This window comes from Atractosteus spatula, chromosome 8 (assembly GCF_055471065.1).
Source record: "Atractosteus spatula isolate fAtrSpa1 chromosome 8, fAtrSpa1.hap1, whole genome shotgun sequence".
Taxonomy (NCBI): domain Eukaryota; kingdom Metazoa; phylum Chordata; class Actinopteri; order Semionotiformes; family Lepisosteidae; genus Atractosteus; species Atractosteus spatula.
The window spans coordinates 24,304,809-24,323,087 of record NC_142713.1 but is presented as its reverse complement, the minus strand read 5'-3'; the positions used below and the strand labels follow the sequence as shown (position 1 = coordinate 24,323,087).

The 18,279-nt window shown below is 35.1% G+C and overlaps 1 protein-coding gene across 1 annotated transcript in view; it reads right to left on the bottom strand.

The window, feature by feature from the left end:
- The window catches only part of ppfia2 (PTPRF interacting protein alpha 2), a 168,257-nt gene that overhangs the window by 19,724 nt on the left and 130,254 nt on the right, over positions 1-18,279 (bottom strand). Inside the window, exons 17-22 of the mRNA XM_088922591.1 lie at positions 14,504-14,533; positions 12,999-13,129; positions 12,039-12,217; positions 8,319-8,412; positions 3,378-3,459; positions 117-317 (exon numbers count right to left, since the gene is read on the bottom strand). Of these exons, the coding sequence (XP_088778717.1) occupies positions 117-317; positions 3,378-3,459; positions 8,319-8,412; positions 12,039-12,217; positions 12,999-13,129; positions 14,504-14,533 (717 nt within the window). The remainder of the gene's footprint in view (positions 1-116; positions 318-3,377; positions 3,460-8,318; positions 8,413-12,038; positions 12,218-12,998; positions 13,130-14,503; positions 14,534-18,279) is intronic.

Sequence of the window (18,279 nt, the reverse complement as noted above, 5' to 3'; positions counted from 1 at the left end):
TCAGAACACATACAGTATTTGGAAAGGACTGTACTAGAGCGTAGTGATTGAGCACCTTGTGTTAGAAACCCAAACCTTTCACCTAATGTTGACTTAAAGGCTAAGGAGTGACTCACTGTTCTGGAGGTGGGTGGCGCCGAAGGGCTGGTAAGTGACACCATTTCCTGGATGGCCAGGCGCAGCTTGAGGCGGTGCAGGGGGTTACTGATGCCAATCTCCCTCTGAATCTCGGTGTCAGATAGAGCGGACATGATGGCACCACTCTTCACGTTGGCTCGGCAGGCCGCCACATACCAAGCTGGCATTCCCAGCCAGAGCTGGACACACAAGCCAGAAACAAAACAGGATTTAGCAGAAGAACAGTGATGGGATTGTATGGCAGATTGAACTCACCTGTAAGTGCATGAAGTAGAACAGTATCTGATAAATGTAGTGTAGTTTAAATAGAATCATGCATGTAGCACCATGATACATTTCAGGTCTTATGAGCTTCAAGCTCTTATCCACACTTTGCAGATGATACAAAAAAGTAATGTGTGATATTATGCAACTTAAAATATCCTATGCAGAATATTTTCAGCTTTTGCCAGGAGCCATATCACCCTGCAACTCACAACTGGCAAGCAACTGAAGCTAAGAAGGTCAGTACCTGGATGGGAGACCTCCTGGGAAAAAACTAAGGTTGCTGCCGGAAGAGGTGTAAGTGGGGCCAGCAGGGGGCGATGTGTGGGTCCTAATGCCCCAGTATAGTGGTGGGGACACTATACTGTAAAAAGGAGATGAGACGTAATACCGAGGTCCTGACTCTCTGGGGTCATTAAAAATCCCAGGGAGTTTCTCGAAAAGAGAAGGAGTATAACCCCAGTCAAATTTCCCATTGGCCTTTACCAATCATGGTTTTCTAATAATCCCCATCTATGAATTGGCGTTATTACTCTGTTCTCCTCCCCACTGATAGCTGATGTGTGGTGAGCGTTCTGGCGCACTATGGCTGCTGTCTCATCATCCAGGTGGGGCTGTACATTGGTGGTGGTGGAGGGGAGTCCCCATTACCTGTAAAGTGCTTTGAGTGGAATGTCCAGAAAAGTGCTATATAAGTGTAAGCAAATGTTATTATTTTTATTTTAAGTGTACAGTAAAACGTCAATATTCACAAGTTTAATATTTACATTTTAGCCTTTCTGGTACAAAATTATTTTGTGATCACTTTTTTCTGCATTCGCGGACCAAAATAAAATTCATGATCTGCTCAGCACGAGTGTACTGTAAATGCAGAAGTCACCCATTTGCACACCTTCATCTCATAGATCTGCTCCACACAGCCTGCATTGGTCTCTGTAGCAAAGCCCTAGCTTGCTTAGCAAACATTTAGTATGTTTATGTAGAAGTACAGCATGTGGTATGTTTTATTCAGTTAACACTTTTCAGTTTAAATGTTTACTCAGCTAACAGTTTTCTAAAATAGTTAACAGTTATAACAAAAATATTAATACAGAAATGTTTGTTTCGTAAACCATACCCTGTAAAATATAAGTCCCCCATTCACAAATGTGCCGTTTACAAAGGTTTCTAGTGTAGTTCTCTCACTTGCCTAATCACCTTCATTTATAATAAGGAGATCCAACAGGCTGCACAGATTAAATGGACTTCTCACAATTCATCAACTGGTTATAATCAATACAATGTTCATTTCATCCTAATATTTCACGTCAGCATCCTAGAACCTAGAACATTAATCTCTTTAATAAATCCATTGATGCCTGTAAACCACATACATCTGTACTTTCTTGTCAAAGAAATTTTGAAAAATGCAGTGACGTAATTTGTCATTTTAATGCCATAATTTCACTACTATCCTTTCGTTATATATAAAGCAGGACTATTGCATTCCAGTAAAGTTTAAAATGTCATTGACCACCCTAGACAAACCACCAGGTGTCAGTCTTGTTTAACATTAAAATTAGCTTGGCAAAAAAAGATGCTGTAGGTTTTCTGAAACAGTTATACAGCTGGTTTGGCTAAACTCGGGGCTCTGTAACACTTCCTCTGCCTTATTCACAGCCCCAGCTCTGTAACTGCCAAACAGCAGCTGTACAATGTGCCATATTTTAAAGAAAAAAGTTGATGCGAAGCTTTTTTCATAAAAATGCGTAGCTGTCAAGCATTGCATTAGATGACATGCTAACATTTCAAATTTTGAAGAGGTACGCATACATTAAAAATTAAATTTGAAAACAAAAATAAAACATATGCCTTATTGTAGACTTTCTGTAAAATTTAAAAAAGACACAGATCTCTTTCTCTATAAAACGAGTAAGCCTGTTTGGTGCTTTTTGCACACTAAATGTACTATACCTTAATTTCATACAGTATAGTATATTTGACTAAATTTGTTAATTTGTTCTGTTGATTATCAAGATTTTCTGTATACACGACTTTCAGATGGTGCCATTAATTGACTGACGGATGACTATCTGTGGGTCTGCTTCTGATCACTAAGACACACAGTTGCCACAAGACCCAATGACACTTTGACAACCCTTGTGCATCATTCTAATCAGGGGCAGTTATAGGAGATGAGTCCATTTGAGGGCCCCAGAGACTATACAGAGTCCTGTGTACTGCTAGAGTACAATATTGTGCTTTGGACATATCTATTTAATGCTTTTTCTTGTTTTGGAAAGATGCTAGACATACAAATATTAAATGTTTGTGAAACTCTGTCAAAGACAGGGGTATAGATGCATTTGAGTGAGATGTTTTAACCATATTTTTTATGTTTTTTCTTGATGACAGATCATTTACTGTACATTTTAACTGTCACAACTTTTATTAATATTAGCATTAAAACATTATGCTGATTATACATTTTTTGGATGTTGCAGCACACATACAGCCCTGATACTGAGGCAACATAATTACAAGTTTAAATATTTTATCAACTCTGAGGACATTTTCTTTCTATGAGTACAGTTCAAATACTGAAAAATATTATTTTAATGAAAATGACATTCCACAATTCTTCTTAACCATTAATGTCCAGGAATAGGTTTGAATTAACACATTTGAACTTAAAATTCTCAGCAAAACGAGAGATGGTATTTAACTTGGAAAACTCTGTGACAACTAAAAAGATTGAACTCAAGATAGAAATGTAATATAGAAATGTAATATTGTACGAGAGTGGCAGAGTTAAATTTCACTTATGCAAAATTGCTCATTTTGTTTTAGGAAAAGCAATGAAACAACTTTTTAAAATTGAATGTTTTAAATATATATATGAATAAATATACCCTTTGACTCACATGACATCTTAAGGTTTAAATTACTCAAAGTCATGCAATCTTTTTTCTGTTGTCTGTCACACAAGCACTTACTTCCAGCCAAGCCACAACTGTCGGACCATCCCACTGTGCAAAGGGCAAACCCTTCCTGCGGGCCTCCTCTAGAAGTTCATGCCTGTAGAGCAAAATAGATTCTTCACTCTTTTTATAAAGATCCCCACACCACTGAATGAAAACGCATTAAAAAAATATTTGCAGCTTTTCATTTATGTCTCAGGTTCATAACTTGTAACTGAAAGCAGGACATGAATCCTTAACTTGTGACAGGACAGAAAAAATACAGTATACCTTTGAAGTGAACAACTGATAATTGTTATGTTATTATTTTCTAAAGCACAAACATGGAAATCACCTGCAATTCTACATATAATATCACTTGCTGGAGACAGTGATGATGCAGTTCAACACCAGCAACATACTGTATGTCATATGGCTAAATTTGTTGCATATTTTGAACTAAACACTTCTAGCATTAAGATGGGAAATACACAATTAAAAATGCCCTCTAGTTTGAATTATAGCTTTTATATACAGTAGTAATGTGCATCCTTTTATGTGTACAAAATCATGTTAAGTAGTGAAATATGTATTAACTCGTAGCTTTTAAAATAGAAAATGTTTCATGGAATAAGCTTTCTTTTTGATGGCCCTGATACTGAGGCAACATAATTACAAGTTTAAATATTTGATCAACTCTGAGGACATTTTCTTTCTATGACTACAGTTAAAAATATTATTTTAATGAAAATGACATTCCACAGTACAGTACAGATTTTTTTAAACTGTTATCTTCCAATTTTCCACAATATTCAGAAATCGGTAACTAACATTGGTAGTGGATAGTTCCAGGTGATTAAACATGAAGTGTTCCAAGTAATGAGAAGTACAGTATAATATTTTTTAGGTGCACAAGCATTAGGCTTTGGACTCTTCATGGAAAAGTAAATTGGACTTCATCAGAGAAAACAGGTAAATGTCTTCTTCCATTCTTCTTGACATTGAAAATGTATCATTCAGTGCGTTTTCTCATGTTTTAAGAACCATTCCTACAAAGGCATGCTTAAAAAATTAGATTGGATTTTCCCTTATTTTCAAAAAGAGCAAATGGTCAGCCTTACTATTGTAGTCCTACAAATAATCTAAGCAGGCTATACTGTATATAGAAAGGCATGAAAAAAAACAGTGTTCAGAACAGTGAAAAACACTTGGCAGGAAGACTGTTTACCAGAAACTGATTTATGTGTCAACTGACCATTCGCTACCTCTTATTCCACATTCCTCAGGATTGTCAGATAGTGAGAGTATAGTCATTTCTACTATAACACAAGTTTCCATAAGGCAAATTGGCTGTAACAAGACTGATTTATTAGGGAATGTTTTTTCCATAATGCAGGTGCATGTTGGCTATAACGTGACTCAAGTATTTTGGAACTATTGACATGTATACAGTAAAATCAGCTGCCTGGCAGTCTCTGCATAGCAACACACACTTGGGATGCTGGCGTATTCTCTCCATGCATTGGTGTCAGTTTTATCCAACTTGCATATGCATCACAGCTGTGTATCTGTGCTCAGCTACTATATTTGTATTCTTTGAAAATACTGTTCTTACAATGAGTGCAGAGGGTATGACGCATTCTACTAGTGCGTGAGGTGCAAGTGAAAAGAAAAAGACAGGTATTAGTCTGGGACAAAAAAGTAATGTTATAGAGCCATATAAGAGAAATAAAAGAACCAATGATATGATTCGCACTAATGGGCTTATTAGTGTTTATGGTTAAAAAAGTTTCTTAGGAAAAATGTTGTCTCGCCCTCCTCCACTGCAGAATTTCTCATCGCTATGTAAATAGTGATTCATATTATGCCTAATGATATCTGTTTTTTCACGGTTTTCACATATTATGTCGAAGCAATACATTCAAACTTACAGTATAATATGACCAATAGAAACAATGCCTTCATATTTGTGTATCCAAACTCTCTAACCCCGAATCTTTAATTGTCATTGAGCCAATGGTTTCTATAATGTGGAAAAACTGTACAGGAAAAACTGTACAGACTTCCTGATACAATACATATTACAGTACATTAACAATGACTCTCTAATGTATCAAATATCTAAAAACGTTTTTAATTATTTTGGACACAAGACAAGTTTATTGCTTGAACGCTTAAACTTGAGTTTGCAATACAGATATGTACCTGTATATGAAGTTAAAAAATAATTGAAATGTTATCATATTAAATGAGATACTGTAGGTTTCTCTAAATTATATTTTAAAGGCAAAAGGACAGAATACTTTGAATGAGAGTCTCTAACCCTGGCCCTGGAGAGCTCAAATTCAGTTTGTCATTACAATAGGTCATCCCAAATCACTTTTCTAAGATTAGGTATATTTGTACATTATTGTTCAAGTAAGGCAACGTCATTCCTTGAGAAACAGAGGGTTTTTGGCTTCTTATTTTGTTGCTTCTTATTTAATTGTTTTAACTGATCACAGTTACATTTTCCAAAGTGTTTAATAGTTACTGTACTTATAAAACCTGGTGGATAGAGGCTCTTCTGAAGCAGGGTTGGAAACATGCTTTAAACAATTGCCCTGAAAATATTCTATACTGTATAGTATGTGTATAAAATACTGCTTTAGTTTATGATCTTAAGGACACTTTTAACAAGGGTAGAACTTCAGAGCAGAGACATCTTTCTATGTTATCACATAAGCAAAGTTATTTATTGTAATATGAAAGCCTGGCACATAGTGTATTCAATAAAAAAGTTTTAATATACTATATTCTGTATTTTATATTAAATTAACATTGCTGTCCCAAACCTTACAGTTTGAGTTGTGAAGAGAATTCTAGAATATGAAAAAGAACAATGAGAACAATGAGAAAAAATGAGGTTTTGAAGATTAAAAATATCCATAATCATATATGTTTAATAATTTATATTAATTATGTGTATTACTAGTTTGTGTGATCATTTTTTATATTTATGTTACATATATCACTATATCACTGTTTTTAGAGACAATTAATCTCACTAAAAACATTTTTTATATAGTACAAGCATGACAGAGCTTAAGCGTCTTACAGTATATTAAAAATGATGGAAGGTGTACTGTATGAAATGCTTCAATGAATACTTGAACATATCAGAAAATCCACATTTTCAGGAAACCCTTCAAATTCACCTTTGACTTTCAGAATGTACTTTTATTTTTTAATAGTTATTATCTATTATTATTTTAGCTTACTAAACAAATGTCAGACTTGCCTTCTCACATTATTTAATACAGTATGCCTTGGAAAGAGTCCTTTAGCTATTAATATTTCACTTGTACTGGGGAAGGAAGAAAAACAAGAGTTATGACAATAACAAGTAAACAGTCACAAGATCCAACAGCCCATAACCAGACGTCTGGTTATTTCTTTAGCAGTGACAGACACAAGAACTCTAAGAAAACCAAACAAAGCACACACATTAAAAAGGGGGAGACATTATTCAAGAAAGGCAGGCTCCTAGATGGGGTTGAACCATCAAAACAAGAACTGAATCCAAAACTTCCTTCTCCAGCAATGCTTGCACCCTTTACTGAGTAAGAACTCTGAAGAAATGACACCCATTCACTGTAAGTTAAATGAAAGAGGGGGGGGAAATATAAACAGTTATTAAATATGGCGGCTGCTCCTGCATCGTTTTGGTAATGACAGACATCAAACTTGAAAGAAAAAGAAAGATAAAGGAAACAAAGAAAAGGTGACAAGCACATACAGCAGACAGAGAACAACAAAGTGCCGACAATGAAGATGTCCAGCAGCCTCAGTGATCGCAACTTACCCTGATGTACTTTTTTTTTCATGTGATGAGAAGAGATTGATGGGAAACAAAAGCACACAAATATTAATGAGCATGTATGCTGTCAGCACTCACTCAGAAGCAAAAGCAGGCAGGTGATATTCACTGACAGAGGGTACAAAGGGCACTTTGCAAGAACACTTCAGAGGGTGCAAAGTAGGTAGGGAGAGGGATGGGGGCCTGGGTTTGGTATCAGCATCCCAGATAGAAACACTCTGGCAAACATGCACACATTCACACATGTAACCCAGCACTGTAAAGAGAGATTATTAATGCTGGTGTCCACAGAAATCAAGGTTGTAATAAGTTAGAGTGATGCAAGAGATAACTTATACCTATAGGAAATAAGCAGGGAAATATACATAAATACACATTTTATTCTTATTCTTTTTGTGCTTTGAAATGCATACCATGCAGGATGAAAAAAAGTAGAAAATTGAGATTGGAGATCTTAAAAGAGTTTTGCTGTTCCTGAGTAGCATCCTTTGGATAACAAAAGGAATTGGGTGCTTTACTCCAGGTATAACAAAGCAAGCTGTAAAGGTCACTCGTTAAAAAGAGAAAAGTAAAAACCAGAGGTCGTCACTCATAAATGAAACACTGTACGTGAACTTGGCAAGCAAAAACATAGAGATGGCACTTAACATGTCAGGGAGGTATCTTCATATTCTCTGACAAAATGTCAAGATGCATGATGGCCAAAACTCTGAAGAATTCTAAATGAGTTTATCAAGAGTCCAAAAAATGGTTATACTACACAAAACACATATGTAATTAGCAAAGATAAAAGTTGGTCAAAATCTTAGTTATTAATGTAAAACCTAATGTTCTTGTTTTAAAAATCATCAGTGCTACTCAGTCTATTTCAAAATTTTGGATGCAACAGTATCAACAGGATGGTATTACAAAATACAGGTACACTGTACATTTTCTGTAGTATGTACTGTATAGGGCTTCCTATTAAACAGCATTTTCTGTGTGATTAGAGTTTTTGGAATGAAAAAGAACCCAGCTACCCATAAGCTACTGAAATAGAGATGTTTCCTGTGTTTTCATTTCATTTAATAACCAAATGGTTATCATTACATATTTCAGGAGACATGCCAGATACTTACTTCTTTTTTAACCTTCTGTCTTTTTCTGCTTGAGTCCCAAGCTTTCCTAATCCAAGGGAATCCTGGCCACCAAGTTCTGAATCAGACATACTTCCTGTCAAGAAAAAAAGGAGCAAATAGCAAAAATTTAAATTTCACACAGATGTACAGTATGCATATAGAGATATGTCATTTACTGTAGGTAAATTTAGAAATTATTCCCTGCAAACTACTTTGCCACTGTAAGAATAAAAATAGGCCTTATTAATGTGTTTCTGAATACACTTATTTACTTTAGTATCAATCATGTAAATGTATTTCAGATGAAATACATGTTAGCCACCAGAAAAAAAAGTATTTCTGCATTTTCTCCTTATGGAAGAAGTATATCAAGCAATGTCTGAAGTTTTTTTTTGTATTAAAAAGCCATTTAAATTCAAATTGCAGACTCTTGACAAACGGGGGGAGAAACCTGAAACTATTACTACTGTATAGTCAGTTACTGACTGTAGTATTATAGTATAGTACGCTACTCCATTCCAGATAAAAGTAGAATTGATATTATCCTGATAAAGTTCTTCTTCAAAGAAACATGTTAATGTTACAGTAGAAATGAAAGACTGTTTAAGAAATTCTAAAATATCTTAAGTAAACCACTAGAAAACTGAAACACCAAATAGCAAGAGCAGATAGTTATATTTTAGCTTGGGCTAAGTAGATGTTTTTAGAAATAAACTTAGAGAACAGAACACATTACCTTACATATGTTTGTAAATTTTATTCAAGCATGCACTGTAGCACATATTGTCTATATATAAATCCATCAGGCTTCCTTTATGTTCTTTTTATTTGCATAATTTTGTTCTTCACAGGACTGAAGGATCAGAGATCCGTACACTGACATTAACGCATTAGCATTCTTCTGAAGCTCTTCGAGTTGAAGCAATAGCATCCTGGGATTATATGGCAGAGTGTTAATGAGCAACACCCCTAAAGAATCTTATATATCAAGGTTATCTGCCAGGTTTAATGTAAATCTTTCCTGTTGTTCAGTTCACATAGGAATACAGCTAAAATTTGTGGCTCAGCTTGTCACAAAGCAGAGTCTAAAAATTATGTTTTATGTTGCTGAAGATTATTATTAATAGTATATCTTTCATCAAATAAAGAAAAATAACTAGCTAAAAATACAAATTGTTTTACATGTGAAGTTATGTACCCTGCACTTATCCTACAGTATATCTTAAATAGTTTATACAGTATTTGTGCTGCATCCTTTTTTTTCATGGAGCGCATCAATCGAAAATTCAATTTCAAACGTTATCTTACAAACACACCAACTTATCTATCTCTGAAAGCTAAAAGACTATTTTAAAATGACATGATTGTGATATAAGAGGTAATATATGGATTACAGTTAGAAATCTTATGGTGTCTTTCTCTAGATAAGACAAATGAGTATTATGACCCTCTCCTCTTTTGAAATGGTTTTTAAATGAGTTACCTACAATGTCATGCATTAGCTGTGAGTTGGGAGACTGCTATTTCTCAGAGTGGGGAAGTTGTGTTACCATTAGAAACTACACACTATTATTCGCCTTTTAAAACTATGTTGGACAACACATTTCTATATCATATGTAAATAGTTTGCTTTAACATGACAAATTTAAATTGTAGGGTATTTAAAATTATTTTTAAATTAGTTGTGATGGGAGTGATTCAGCAAAGGTATTCTAGAGAGCCATATGAAAGTGCAGATAATGCAGCATTATCTGCTGCAGTTAAAACAGTGGCTATAAAACGTATTCACCTCCCTTTGAATTTTTCCACATTTTAATGTGTCAAAATATGCAATCATAATCATAATTGTTTTGCCACTGATCAATACAAAACACTATAATCTCAAACTCTACACATCCTCCTACACGAATTAATAATCGAAAAAAGTGATTGCATAAGTATTCACCACCAATGCTGCAAGACATCTAAATAGGCTCTGGTACAACCAATAGTCTTTCAAAGTCAATTAGGATAGACAATACCTAGTAATACTGAGACATGCCTGAGAAGCAAACGTTCGGTATCCCAGAGCAGAACTTGAGACAGGGTATTTCTCTATATCACCCTGAAAGGGGAGGTAGTAAGATCATCTATGATTACATACTCTGGAGGGTGTTTGAAACAGGGTGAATGGAAACTGAAGAATCAAGTAGTTTAGGTTGAAGAATCAAGTACTTTAGCTAACTCAGCTGTAATTCCACCGTGCACTGGAGGTACTGTAGCTGTCAGCTTTGCGAAGCTATGAGGAGTCTATGAGTGAAGGGTTAATGGACCCTGCAGAGGATAAGTCCTTGTGCAGCATGAGGTGGTAGGAAGGGACCTCTCCCGGTTGCAGTATCTAAGAAGCCTAAAGCCCTGTTTACAGCAGGTGGCAGAGAGATACCTGGTCTGGGAAATGGATAACAACCAGCCTTGGAGGAGGGTTAGATTTAGTTTAATGTGATTGAGTAAGGGGTGACTCAGGGAGAACGCTCATGAAGGACAAAGCCATGGTATGCCAAAGTGTGGTGGTATAGTGATACCTGAGCTAAGGAATCCACAAGTAAAGGGTTTAGGAAACCTAAACAGGGTAATGGTCAGGTGGAGAAAGATTGGTTCTAAAGAAACATTCCCTCTTTAGTAACATTACTGTACTCTGTGTTCTCCTGGGAGGGAAAAAATCAAAACAACTCAGAATCTCAGAGATTAACTGACTTACATCTATGATACAGCTCTCAAATGGAGGAATTATAAGGTATAATGGGAAGCTGAAAATCCAGTCCACAGTCTTCACGCTACAGTCTCTCCAGATTTGTGTAACGACAGAAACATGGGATATTATTCAGTCTCATTCCAGAATTGCAATGATCCGAAATTTGGTAACAGAAAAGCCACAAGGCACTGATCTCGCAGTGTGAAAAATGGTGCTGACACAGTGACAAGCAGCCACTCTGTTATACAATTCTTTAACCTATTGTAAATTCTTCAGAAATGTGGACTAATTAAGGGAGGGCACAAGTGGAAACTATGTGGAAGTGCATTTAAAACCGAGAACAGGAGGCACTTCTTTACTTAAAGGGTTTAGGAAGTATGGAACAAGCTACCCAGCTAAGTTGCTGAAGTTGATACCCTGGTTTCTTTTAAGAAACGGCTGGATCAGATCCTTAGATCAATTAACCACTATCAGATGCGCAAGTTAAGCTGAGTGACCTTATCTGTAACCATTCTTATGTTCTCAGGAGCTTTTCAGTGCCTTTAATGGTCCCTGGACAATCATTAGCCTTTGTAAAGGCGAGGAATAAATTACACAAGATAAGGCAACCTTACAGAATATGAATTATAGTCGATTCTGTTTTAATTGGGTAAATTCTGTTTGATGGATGTGTTTTACTACATTTATTTTTTTTGTATGCTTTAGCATTATTTTTGCCAATTTTAAATTGTTTTTTTTAATTCGTTTTTTTGTTGTATGGCATACCAGTGGGTTTTTGTATTTTACTACCACATTTGTAATTGATCAACTTTTGATGATTCTTGGAAATATATTTCTGTTTTTTCTGTAAACCTATCCATTCGTTCTTTAAACTAACATCAAGAAAGTGACTAATCATTTTGAATTCACTTTGCTTTAAATAGATACCTCCTCAAAACCGTTATTAACAAAATAAAAAGCATGTATTTCTTCAAGGTAGATACACCCACCTTGTCCTGGCCCCCCAAGCTCTTTGCCGAGCTGTCCCAGCCTGCCCTTCTCCTTTTTTCCAAACAAACGTCCTATTGAAGATTTGATTCCTTTTTTCTTTGGAGCTTTGTGAAGTGAATCCTGGCTGCTGGTAACACTGCTGAGAGCACCGGTTTCTGCCTCCAAGGTTGCTGATAAACTGTAAAAACAGAGCATGACTGAATAGTTACTGTACCACTTTAATGCATTTTCTTAGTTCTCTTATTAAAAGCCAATGAAAACAAATTCACAACTTCACATGGAGATGCATACTTTTGAAACCTTGTTATTTTGTATTCAAGCAAAAAGAAAATAACTTGGTGCATTAATCAATTAGTTTGCAATTGTACTTTTAATGTTGTAGTGTCATTCCCTCCAAATTCATCAAGACGGTTAGTGTTCTTAATTCTTTATATCAACATGACTGGATTTATATTTACCAGCTAACATGCTGCTTACAGTACGTACAATTTTACTAATCAGCTAATACTTCTAAACAAAAAGTTCAGACTAGTGCAAAATGTGTTCCATGGGAGAAAAAAAATCTCTCAGCAGTAAAGTTGCTAAGGGTATTTCTCTCACAGTACCTTTGCAATATTTACAAATCTGTCAGAATGCATGTTTCCACTAAGAGACATGATTATGGTAGCCCATGTTACTGCTGCTCAGGCATGTATTTTGTGAATGTCAGTAATAGTGTGAAACCTCTAGAGTGTTACTGAGGTAATGCTAACCTTACAATGATGTATTCAGTTTGGAGTGTGAGACTGGACCCTTTGAAACTTTATAGATCCATCTATCCATCCCTCAATTCCGCAAACAACATAGCAATACAGAATATAAAATATAAGAGAAAACTGACATGCCAGTTTTGGCTGCACAGAAAGCAAAGCAACACAACATGCAAAGTAGTTACAAGTAAGACTCTTTAAACCCCTTACCCTCTGGCGTCATTGTGGTAAGATGATGGCAGAGTGTGTGTCATTCGCACTTGTCGGGGTGTGGGAGGTGGTGAAGTTTCACATTTTATAGTAGCCTTGTCTTCACGACCATCTTCATCAACTGCTGCAATCTGAAGGATGAAACACGGTTTTTGTTTTGCTAAATCCCTTCTGAAATAATAATAATAATAACAATACTACTACTACTAATAATAAACTTTATTTTATATAGCACCTTTAAAGGTGGCTTCTCAAAGCACTTCACAGAATGACAACAACAATAAAAAAAATACACAACATAAACACAATGAGAATACACAGAGGAGACAGTAGATGGTGGTACTAAATACAGTAGGAGCAGAGGGGTAAAGAACAGAACCAGTTAAGTAAAGGCTGTTCTAAAGAAGAAGGTTTTGAGTCTGGATTTGAAGGAGTTTAGAGAAGATGACTCTCTGATATCCTTGGGGAGAGTTCCAGAGCTTAGGGGCATAACAGGAGAAGGCCCTGTCACCCATAGACTGTAGACGGGCTTGGTGGACAGTTAGGAGACCAGAATTAGAAGAGCGAAGGTTGCGAGGTGGGGATTAGGACGATAATAGGTCAGACAGGTACTGAGGTGCCAAGCCATGCAGAGCCTCATAGGTGAGCATGACGATTTTGAAGTCAACACGAAACTTGTGTGCAAGGACTCCAGGATAGGTGTAATGTGATCACTTGCACTAGACCTGGTCAGGATTCTGGCTGCCGAATTTGGGACATACTGCAGTTTGTTCAGTGTGGATTTAAATACCACAGTGAGTAGAACATTACAATAGTCAATTCGGGAGAAGACAAATGTGTTGATCAGCTTTTCTGCTACAGTTAGTGATAACATAGAGTGTAGTGTCTGAACAGTTTCCATATTTCTTCATATTCTTTTTAACCTGCCCTTCACAAGACATATTGTTTTGCAGCCTGGTACTGTCTGTCATTAGACATTGAAGAGGTGAAAATGATAAAAAATAATAAAGAACACAAATAAATTACAATAAATGGTTAAGAGGGTGAACATTAATGAATCTAGTTTATAGTAAAAATGTTACAAGATGATTCAAGATGTTTTGGTCAAATCATTATCAAAACCAGGTCTGAGGTGTCCATGACAGTCAATAAAACAGCAAGTATTTACATACTTTAAAAAAACATTCTGGTAGTTAGAAGTAGTAAAGACTCTAGGAAGGTATAACTCACAGCTGCAAACACATATACAGTAAATGGAAGGCCATAAATAACATTATCTAATACTATATATTTTAACTAAAGTAATATACAGTATGTAAAAAACTAGCCATCATTCATATTTCTCATTAGATAAAATACTAGCTAAAATGAACCTGCTATTTTTGAACTGCAAAGTAAATATATATTAGCTATATACAGTACAGAAGTAAAATACTATATTTATGATATCAATATATCTGAATACATGAAAGTGTACAATTGAATTGTAAATTTAAAAACGGTACCTTTCTTCTGTGCTTCCTTAAATCACTTGGCTGCAATGCAGAAGCAAGACAGAAGGGAAAGAGACAGATAAAAGAAGAAAAAATAGAAACTATTAATCATGGGAAGATATTATAAAAAAGATATTACCCTGAAAAATACTAAGCCTTAACTATTAGGCCTTTCTAGCCTTAACAAAGGGTAATCAATGAAGCCATGGAGGTCTTCAATAAGGTAGAACAAACAGAGACTTTCAAGGCATTTTAATGTTACACAATACCATTCAAACAAAACGGTCAGAAAGCATATACTTGAACACATTAGTATGTTGAGATACAAAGAATCCAGTGCAATTCAGTGAAGATTTGAAAAGAGCTTTATTTTGAAAAAAATGGGGCCTCACGGAGATCAGACTGACAGAGTGATTTTCTCCCTGTCTGATCTGCTCACTGTTATTCACAACCATCTTTTATATTTTTAAATCATCACTTTGTATCCTAAATGGCATTGGAAAAGCTGGTATTCTAGGATCAATATACTTAGAGTTCACCTTTTGATCCTTCTTACAGACTTCTATATACTATATGGGAGACAACAGCATTCATGGTCAGTCTATTTGTCAGATTCTTTGTGAAAAATAACAGGTGTCTATACAGCATGTCCTTCACACAAGACAATCCTTCACAGAGAGCAAATCTTACACACAGAGAAAGTCCTACAAGTGGTATCCCATCCCATTTACTGCCAATGAGTTGAACGTGCAGTGCATGGCAAAAGTATTCAGACTCTTGCACAGTTTTCACGTTTTTTTGCTTTGACACTTACAGTTATGACAATTTGATGATTGGGTTATTAAGTATTCAAACTGTTTACTCTGGTAAACCTAAAACAATTTAGGTGCCCCAGATTACCACATAATAAGAAAATATAATGAAAATAAGCCACATAATTAGTTGGGTGCCTTCTGTCTGTCTGGTCTCTGTCTCTGTCTGTCCATATGATTTGAGAATAAATAAGCCTGTCTGAATTTCAAGCAAAGATCCAATCATGAAGACCTAGACACTTTTAAAACAGCTCAGGGATAACACATCAGAAAAGAGCATAAAACATTTAAAAAACTCTGAATATTTCTGTGAACTCAAATCATAAATAAGATTTGTAAAAAAGTACCTAAGTGATACTGCAAATATGGCTAAAGGTTTTGTGTTCAGACAATTCAAAATTGTAACTTTGTAAAACAAACCATTGGATTTATGCAGACCCAACATAGTCCATCACTCAGTAAACACCATCCCTACTGGCAAGCATATTGTTGTCAGCATCGTGTTAATAGTTGTGTTTCTTATGAACAAGAACTGGAAGCTTGTCTAGATGGAGCAAAATACTGGCAGATTGTAGAAATAAAGCTGCTTCAGACACTGTAAAACTGGAAGAAAAATTCACCTTTCAGGAGGACAATGACCCAAAGCACCAGGCCAAAGCTACACTGAAGTGGCTTAAAAATAAGGCAATAAATGACCTTCAGTGGCAAAAGTCCTGACTTAAATTCTGTTAAGAATATGTGAAAAGACTTAAAAACCCCTGGGCGTAGATGATCCTCAAGCAACATAAGAAAGTTTGAGCAAATCTTCCAAGAAGATTGGGCAACAATTGCACCAACCTTGTGTGCAGAGTTGGTAAAGTTTTAGTAAAAGACTTGTGAATTTAATTCCTGCTTATTGGGTGCTTAAACCCAATACTGAGTTAATGGGTTTAAATAACTTATGCAACCAACATCTATTTTGTAATGGATTTATGCAATATAGGGTCGCTGGGGAGCCAGAGAGCAAGGTTTCCCAGACACCAATTAACCTACAGTAGCAGTAGCAGTTCAGTAGCAGCGTGTATTTGGACTGTGGAAGGAAATCTGAGCACCCAGGGAAGCTCATGTGAACAGGGGGAGAACATTTAAACTCCACGTATATAGCATCCCAGGACCTCAGCACTACAAAGCTAATCTCGGTACCACTGTGCTTCCCTGCAATCAACGTATTTCATTTTTTTTCTTTATTTTTGCTGTCAGTTTCAGCAACTTATACAGTTACTGCATTCAGGATTTGAATAAAATATTACTGTAAGTTTAATCAATGTGCATGCATAATTTTGTCATTTCACAAAATGGAACACCACAGGAAGTATTTGAATACTTTTGCAAAAAAAACGGTATAACGGTATATAGTGTTAATAAGGAAATATAGTAGCCAAAGTGCCAGTGAAATATTTTTGATACTAATGCATGTATCATGTTTCATTGGTTGTGTTACTGTGGATTTAGATATTTTTAGCACAAGCAAATTAAAATTCTTAGTGAAAAAACAAACATTTAAAGTACTAAAGCTGGAGGTCACAGAAACTTGGAGGGACCAGGCAATTGAATAACATTAATTTGCACTGCTGTTCATGTAGCAATTAAACAGCAAGGGAATTAGGTTTTATATTTGTAACTGGTTACATATGAAGCCCTAACTTTCTTGAAGGATAAATGAATTCAAATTAAGAAACCATGCTTTATTTGTTTAGCTTTTGCTGCAATTCCACAGGATTTTGTTCACTGATATTTACTTTTCTTCAATTCTCCTCCTAGTTGCTTCAGTCTCATTACCAACTTTCTGTGAGCATTTTTCAGACTTTGAAAAAATTATAGAACAATTTCCCTTTGATGCTTTCTGTCTAAATGGAAATACAATTCTTCTTCAAATACCCCTTAACATAAAGCCATCAAAATATCAGCACTGTTTTAAAGCATTAAAGCAAACCCAGGAATTCAGGTATTCAGTGTGAAATTATATTAATTTGTTTCAAATAATATATATATACACATTTACTTTTGTACACATTAAAAAATGGTTATTCAACTTCAGAAGTCAATTTTAAATTCTTGCAACATGAATCATTTCAATTTACAAACCTGCACACTAAGACAGAAAGTACATTCTGAACAAACTACAAAAACAGACTACAGTTTATACTGTATATTCATTTTCCCAAATAAATCAAACAAGAAGCAGTGTTATTGGATTTATGATATTTGAGTAAAACAGAATCAAAGTAAGAATTCCCTTTTTGAATTTTGATATTTTAGTTATGTAAATATGTACCACTGCTCTTTTTTCGACAAAAGCTCAAGAGGAATCAATAAATATTTCAAACATGCATTTATATCACCATATAATAAGGAAGAAAAAAGCTCAGGGAAGGTCAGTTTTATTTCAGCTCCTCTCAACAAAGAACATTAATGATTTAGTATGAATTGTTTCACTAAACTCCATTAATCACCACTAAGGGACACAACCCTTTCACCTCTCTAAAAACATGTCAATATGTGCTTTGGGCAATTGACTATTATCAGAGCCAATTACTCTCAATGTGAATTTGTTCTTTTCACATTGTGGTTTAGTTCCTATTTATACTACACTTATGATTCACATCTCAACAAAAAAAGTAAATAAAGTATCTTATACACTACATTTAATTACTTTATCAGCTAATGTATAAATAACACTTAGAGGGCATTCTATAAATTCATTAAAAAGTTAACAGATGTTCATAATGGAAGTCTTGGTACTATTTTTTTTAGCTGAGAAAATTATAATTTAATGAATAGAATTTTACCGTACGTACAGTAAGTACAAAACATTCTTGTATTATTTGACTTTTAAATAAAAGTAATTTTAATTATGTTGTATAAAAATTGCCTCATTTATATTATATTTCAAGAGTGGAAATGTGGTGCTTCATCTTTGAAATAATGAATATTCTA